Source organism: Gastrolobium bilobum, unplaced genomic scaffold, assembly GCF_033153095.1.
Source record: "Gastrolobium bilobum isolate Gb01-03AN ecotype WA unplaced genomic scaffold, APGP_CSIRO_Gbil_v1 utg8041, whole genome shotgun sequence".
In the NCBI taxonomy this organism is placed as follows: domain Eukaryota; kingdom Viridiplantae; phylum Streptophyta; class Magnoliopsida; order Fabales; family Fabaceae; genus Gastrolobium; species Gastrolobium bilobum.
Window position 1 is genome coordinate 180,355 of NW_026897652.1, and position 7,989 is coordinate 188,343.

Genomic DNA, 7,989 nt, shown 5'->3' on the forward strand with positions numbered 1-7,989 from the left:
GAAGGCAAAAGATACCTTCTATTAAATGCTTATCCTTGTTTGAAGGAATATTATAAGAGAAGGCAAAAGATACCTTACATTGAATATTTATCCTTGCAATGCTGCGTTCAAACACCATGGTCCACTAAAATCCGGACTAAGACCAAAGCTGACAAAAATAATGCACTGTCAAGAAGCACAGTAGCAAAAACTGTTTACCTAATTACAATTATTATTTGCCAGAATCACTGCAATACAGCTTGAAGGAGCAGCATATAAGATTAACAGTGGTCGGGGTCTCGGGTTCCATCCAGAATGACTGTCTTCCATTATGACATTGAAAATATATATATACCCACCCATAGACAAATGCAAGTAATAATAAAAGTTTAAACATGAATGGGTGTGAAGGAAGCAGATTAAGAATGATATTCAGATCTCCATACAAAATTCAGACGCACAAAATTCGATTTCCGAGACTTCATCCCCTCTTACATACATTGAATAGTTGAAACCATGTTGGGGAATTAGACATCAGTCCTTCAATGGGCCCCTATTTTTAAAGGGATGAAACAATAACCACGAGAGTCGGATATTGTACTAACTATCTAAAATTATAAAGACAATCAATTACAGCCAGGGAAAAAAATCTCAGGGCTTCCCCAATATAGAAAAAGAATACATCCTCATTTCCAGAACCCTGTGATACTACCTGTAAACATTGTTAGGTTCCCCACACATGACCAGAGGCTTCCTCCAATAATTTAATGTCTCCAGCAACAAACCTATGGAAGTGCTCAGGTCTGACTCAGAAAACCTTAATCGCACTTGATGTTTCTGTAGATCCTCCTCACAAACAAATTTGAACCAAGAAAACCCACAGCTCCTGCACATTTGAAGCAAAACTTTAACCCAATTCAGGTGATAAGAGCACAAGGATTCATGCAGGACTATAGGAAGAAATGCGGTTTATTCAGTGCATGATAAGATATGCCAACACATCTGTAGAGTGAAAACCTACAATCAAACTAAAGAAGACTTACCACATAGAATTCCTAGTCCAAGAGAAAACATCAAAGTGTATCCAAAATAGAAGCTGGTTTGGAAGAAGCCTGACATTTTCGTCTTCACATAATAGTAGTATATTGAGTACAAATACACATAAACAGCTGTTGATGCAGCTGAAAAGAAAGAAGTCCATTGCCAGTGGTAGTTCTCAGCATTTAACAAAAAGTACGTCCCCACAATTGTCACACAAACAGTAACAATGATGAGAATCAGAAAAACCAGTAGCATAAAGCCATACACATAGTACACCTGTTTGTCACAGGAGGAAAAAATATATAAGCCAACAGTGATCATGTTCATTCAGCTTCCACTGAAATATAAACATATTTACTTAAAAAGACCATCATCAAGAAAATATTTTCCTTGATATTGCTCTGCTCTGATAAGGCACAAGTAAATTTTGTAACCAAAACAAAAAGTAAAAAATATATATATTACTGAAATAAGTCAGTGCTGCAGGTCACCTTGTAATTCCAAAAGGAAGTAAACACAAAATACATTTCAATGAATATGCTGCCAAAAGGTAGCAGTCCTCCCATCAGAGAAACCACAGAGGGTGTGAGGTACCACTTCTTCTCGGGAATGGGTCGAGGAATAGTCTTTACACGACAGGGATTATTTGGAGCACCACTCCAGTTTCTTCCAACAACTGTGCCAAGAAGTGCTAAAGGAAAAGAGATGAAAGCCCAAATGACAAAAACAACCACCATTGTGCCAAATGGGATTGCTGCTAGAGACCCATAGAATATAGCAATTGTGTTTAAGATAAATCCAATTCCAAAGCACATGAATGGGAACAGAGAAGCTGTAAGGATCATGGATTTAATCCAGCCTTTACCTAACATACACATAAAAATAGTTATACAATCATCCAAAACAAAAAAGGCAAGGCTCACACAAAGCACCCAAACAAACTTGAAGAGAACATGAAGCAACTTAAGTGAGATTCTTACCCCCATTTCGTGAGTACATTCCCCCACTCACATAACCAGAAATGAATGATGTGAGAGCATAACAAACAATGAAGGTTGTGACAATTGCTCCTCGCCTGAGACACACAATGAAGGAAAATTACATGAAAATGCATGAAAGAGAGAGGGACAAAAATCAAAAAGTCCATCAGAAATCTAGTACGATGTATATATGGCTGAGATATACAAGCAGCAATTGCCATGCGCTTATCACATGAAGTAAAATTTGTACACAACTAAAACACCATTAAAATCATTATTCAGACTAATGGTACGGTCAGTTGAATGTTATGCACATACCCGACATACAACATCCCAACAATAGCCAACAAGATGACAAGAAGAACCAGCAATGCTAGCTGAGCACCTGTGCCAACAACAGCTGAAAGAAGAACTAAATAGCGAGGAGGCCGGAAAACATCACCATGCACAAGTTTCCAGCCAGATTCTTCACTAACATCTCTCTCCTGTAAGCATGTAAGTAATGACCAAAATATGACAATTATAATCACAATTTTTCAAGGAAGACAGAACTCACATTCCATAAATAAATAAGAACAGATAAAAGTTACAAAACCATCACCAGAGTTTCTAAGTCATCATCTTCCCGAGCATATTTTGCATAGTCATTTCTCAGAGTTCGCATCAATATCATCGACACCAATCCAGTAAGGAAGATGACCATCATGAAAGAGTTAAAAATGGAGAACCAATGAATCTAGAAAGAACAAAAAAAAAAAAAAAAAAACAGACGAGCAAAATTCTCAGTGACAAAGCTCAGGTAAGATCAACATGGATGAACACATTGCAATTAACCAACCATAAACACCACTTCAATCTTAAAAACAAAGATGTACCTGATGCTCAAAGAAAGGATAGTCCAAGTAGACATCAAAGCGGCGTCCGAAAGTGACATTAGTAGAAATCCATTTGACAGTGTATGTCATGTCCAAATGTTTTCCTGCTTCCAAAGTCTTTGGGAAATCCTGAGTGAGATTAACATGAATAATCTGCAAGGAAACATACCTAAACATGAAACTTCAGGGATCCCAAACCCCTCATAACATCGAGTAAGATATTTAAATAACTTCTGACCTGATCTTTATTATATTTAACAATAATGTTCTTGTGCGTGTAAAGGACATGCTTGCCATTATCACTGTTCTTATCAGGATGTAGCTCACCAACATACCCTTAAACAAGAACAAAAGTATCTTTGATAATGATCCACAAATGAAACGCAAAATCATATCAAATAAAGAAAACTAGAGAAGTTCTAAGCATACCCCACAAAGGTAGATCATCTGAACTTGCGTTTATCGCATCGCAGAGCAGACCAAAAGAAATAAGAAAGAAAAAATGCAAGTGAGTTATTCAGCAAAAGAAAGGAAACAAAAACCAAGAATTATTAAATTATGAAACAAAAAATGAGGAGCAACCTCCAGAACAAATCCTTACTCAGCAACATTATGACAATCAAGATAGCATAATATGGATTATCTAAAACTCACTAAGTTATTAAAAAATGCTTAAGAAATGACTTCATGAAGAATTTTTAATTTCATACTTATTTCCCTTTCAGTGATTATAATACAGAAAACTAACACTCACTAAGATATTCAAGAATTCTTAAGAAACGATTTCACATAAAAAAAATCGTAACTTAATACTTCTTTCATTTCTGGTGACTATAAATATCACAAAACACCCAGCCTGGTCGATCCTCAGATTATAGTAATTACATGATCAAAATGAAGCAAGGCATTGCTTCCAAGCTGAAGTATATACAGTCAGTGGATCAAGCAGTACAATGTCAAAGCCAAAGATAAATGTATTCATGTAAATGTGTACAGGATAATCATACTCACTTAATGAAAATAACAACCTAACTGCTAACAAATCTATTCTTAATTGACATAAATAACTTACGTAATATAATTTTCTAATTTTATTAAAACCATATCAGTCTTGTTTGCAAAAGCAGATAGGGAACGAATGCACATAATTTAAATTAGTTGTCAGCCACATAAGAAAGCCAAGAAAGATGTCCCGTAAACTTTAACTCATTTTCTGTCTATTTTTTTTATATCATTAATTCCATCATCACAGCATAAAGAATCAGGTTGAGTTCATTTCTTAAATTTCAAAGGAATCTTAAAAATAATTTTCATCTGAGTCTATTGCACAAAAAGCAGCAAATGCATGCATCAAATAATGTCCCGTAAACTTTAACTCATTTTCTGTCTATTTTTTTTATATCATTAATTCCATCATCACAGCATAAAGAATCAGGTTGAGTTCATTTCTTAAATTTCAAAGGAATCTTAAAAATAATTTTCATCTGAGTCTATTGCACAAAAAGCAGCAAATGCATGCATCAAATAACTTAATCTAGTAGCATTAAACTAGACCTTCCAACATTTCCAAAACAATTCCACTGAGTACAAGTGCAATCTAAACTTCCAAGAAATCACAATTCTTTGACAAACATCAGTATTCTGTATCCATATCAATTATGAAGTAACAGTAAGTTATCAGTGCGGTTGACCAAGACAGTGACACCCAGGCCCAGATCCAGGAAGTGCCTCCTCTTGGAGTCTAGCTCCAGAAGCTCCATGATTTCTCCCCTATTCCGGTACATCTTAAAACTGATTCTCAAGACCTTTTCATGGCTTGCTCAATCTCCTCTAGGGTTAATTGGAAGATTTCATGACCTAAAACTACTGCTGGCCTCTTCTAATGGGATCTCCCTGGTGTTGATTCCAAGGTTGTAAAATAATTCAATCGATTGGATGGCAAAGACAACGAACAAGGGGCTATGTCCTATGGAATGGACATATTATTTACCTCAGCTCCTTGGTTTGTGTTCTTCAGTCAAATGCATGTTCTTCCCCCCAAGTATAGTGATGCGTGTTTTTTAGTTTTTAGGTATTTTTGGTCGCTTCTGTTCTATGTTTTTGTGCTGTGGTTATGTTATCCTTCAAGTCAATGTAATGCCCAAAGAAAAAAATTCTGCAAGCTTTCAACATTTCTTGAGAGTGCAATCATTCTATAACTTCTCAGAGTAACAAGTGAAAGAAATAATACAAAACATACCCATGAAGAATTCAAACCAGTAATTATTTTCTATAGCATCCTTGAACTGTTTAACCTTTGCATCATCGAGAGCTATCTGGCAAAAGACAGTCTTATCCACATTTCCTGAAAACAAGAGTATCCATTAAAGCTGGTTTGTCTACTGAAAGACTTTCTATGAAATAAATAATCCAACAGAAACCTTCATACTTAGAAACTTTATCTCAATTTGGCTATCAATGAGTTCATTGCCCCCCAAGACCTCACCAAGACCACCCCATTTGTGTGCAGCACTAGCACTACCAGATGGATGACAAAATGGGAGGCTGTAATAGTTGTATGTTTCTTGAGGATTGTTATAAGGACCAACTTTGTTCACCCAAAGGGTAACTGGATCATCTCGTTGATACTGCAATGAAATAAAATACATCCTTTTAAAACAGAAGCCATTCAATGCTTGAAACTACAAATGAAAGATACACATTTAATCCGTATCACTAGCTCAATGGGAAAAAAGACTCTGGGATAACTGATATAAAGGTTGGGTTAAAAGTCACAACTAATTAAGGATATTGAGAAGTAGACAACCACACCCATAGAAGAAGCAAGGATATATTGAAACATAAAATGGCCATTAGGCAAAAAAATGGGGAAAAATTTAAAAAAAAAGAAAGAAAGAAAGAGAAGAGTAACAGATGCTAAATTATCAAAGTGATTTATACTTTGAACTCAGTTCAGTATGATAATCAATGATTTAATTTATGGTAGATTCCTACAAAAAATATTAAGACACCACATATTGCAGAGTGTAATGTGAAGCTCAATATTTTAAACCTTTTAGCATACATGTAATAAATGATGCAATGAATTTCCAAATAAAGTCAATTTCAAATTACATTAAATAATGAAAATCAAAGGTTTACATCTATGGAGCAAATTTTAAATATTCAGAGAACCAGATAATCATGTTGTTAGATGAAGCAATAAACATAACACATAAGATAATGCCCTGATCTGAAACAGTAATTAAGGGCATTGAAAGCATATCTAAGTCAATCATACTAATCAAATATTTAAAACTTTTAATGAAAGGGCAGAATTTGACACACAACCTCCTGATGCCCAGTAAACTCGACATATTCAATTATTTTCAACCAATCTTTCTCATTTGAACCTTTTCAAATCTAAAAAGATTGCTAACAGACTGCAGAGAGGACTAACAACTCTTGAAACCACTATACTGTCTAACCTATAAAACAAGGTATACAAATAGGGTTACCGTGCTCCACATCAAACTTTTTGCAATACTAAAACGATTGCTGACTGAAAGCACAGACGACTAAAAACCATCTTGCATACATGCTGGCATAATGTGTGTAAGCTAAGAGTAAAACAACTGAACAACAACAAATTGTCTTTCTGACCAATTTCAGCTGATGTTTCGTTGCACACATCTATCTGTGGGTCCTCTTATGGCTGCAATGACAATTGATGCATACAACAACAAACTAGATACCGAAGGCTAATCACCAGGCAAGTTGTCCTCGCCTTACACCTCTATACAGTTTGGTGTTTCAAAATACCCAAGCTTAACTCCACTCTCAACTTTGAAACTAAAAAATCGTCATACCTTGAGAAAAATAAACTAGCTCAGCAATATAGGGACTTTTTAACATTAAAAATAAAGAAGACATATTCCAAGATTGTCAATTAATAACATAACTGAAAGGGAAGTTAAATTGAATCTCATACAAAAAGAAAATGCTAAGCATTGAACAGTGAACACACACCAACGTTGTGAAGACACCTAGGTCAGCACAAACAAAAACCCAGTTGAGATCTAACACTCTAAAAACCCAACAATTCCATTCCTAAAGCAATTCCAAAAATAAAAAATAAAAAATCTAAAGCTAATAGATTCAAATTCAGTCCTAGTAACAGCTAAAAATCCACACTTCTTGCAGATCCAAAGTCCAATTCAGCAAAACAAATAGTAGATCAAAGCGTAGAATCAGAAAGAAAGAAAAAAATAGATAAGAAAGAAGAAGCACACAGGTTTGGAAAATGAGGAATTACCTTGTGATCTGACTCGGAAGCGAAGGCCGAAGAAAGGAAGAGACATAGAAAGAGAAAGTAGAAGGAAAGAGATCGGGATTCGAAGGACATGGTGGTGAAGGCTCAGAGAGAGAGAGAGAGAGAGAACAGAGCAGAAGAAGAGAACTCAACACAACACGGACTATATTAGTAAATTTACGTTGCTGAAAAATGAGAAAGGTTACATTGAAAATGAAATTGAATAAAATTAATGACGAATTGGTGAAATTTTATTTAGGCTTTTGGTTTAACCGTACCGTGTGAATAGGGGTGTTAACGGGCCGAGCCGAGCCGAGCTTTGATCTTAACGGGCCAAGCCTGTATTTAAACGTGTTCGACTAGCCTTAGCATATTGTTACCTGTTACGAATATAATATTGGCATGTGGCCTGGTTTATTTACAAAAAATAAAAGCCTGTCTTAGCCTGTTAGCATGTTAAAGAATAAAAATAAGAGAACAGAATTTCACAAAAAATCAATTTCCAGATAGAAACCTTAGCTTTCAATTTGCAGCAATAATTTACAAAGTCTACAATAAATAAAAAAAATTAAAGTGAGAGAAGGTAGATAACAGGTTATATTATCTTAGCCCATTATAAAAAAGTGCCAACAAAAATAAAAATAAAATAAATAAAATAAAAAATAAATTGACACAAACGAGCAGTGCACAGTGGAACGAATGAGTTTTTGTGGGTTTGTTTGTGTGAAGGAGGATGAAAGATAATATAGAACATCACTAGTAATTCCATAAATATACATAAATTCAATATATATCCAAATAGCATAATATAGAACAAAATCAT

General features: G+C 35.0%; 1 protein-coding gene across 2 annotated transcripts; it reads right to left on the bottom strand.

The window, feature by feature from the left end:
* Nucleotides 1-236: 236 nt before the first annotated feature.
* On the bottom strand, nucleotides 237-7,989 carry LOC133308986 (transmembrane 9 superfamily member 1-like). Of its 2 annotated transcripts, XM_061509715.1 has the most exons (13): nucleotides 7,962-7,989; nucleotides 7,170-7,207; nucleotides 5,304-5,502; nucleotides 5,115-5,219; nucleotides 3,305-3,322; nucleotides 3,114-3,211; nucleotides 2,876-3,028; nucleotides 2,602-2,736; nucleotides 2,319-2,485; nucleotides 2,001-2,095; nucleotides 1,512-1,885; nucleotides 1,023-1,296; nucleotides 237-865 (listed from the first exon to the last, which is right to left on the bottom strand). In XM_061509715.1, the coding sequence occupies exons 1-13, from the start codon at nucleotides 7,987-7,989 to the stop codon at nucleotides 798-800; spliced, it is 1,752 nt and encodes a 583-aa protein (XP_061365699.1). In that variant the 3' UTR covers nucleotides 237-797. The 2 variants fall into 2 exon arrangements, with proteins under 2 accessions (XP_061365699.1, XP_061365698.1); XM_061509714.1 differs by lacking the exon at nucleotides 7,962-7,989 and having other exon boundaries at nucleotides 7,170-7,311.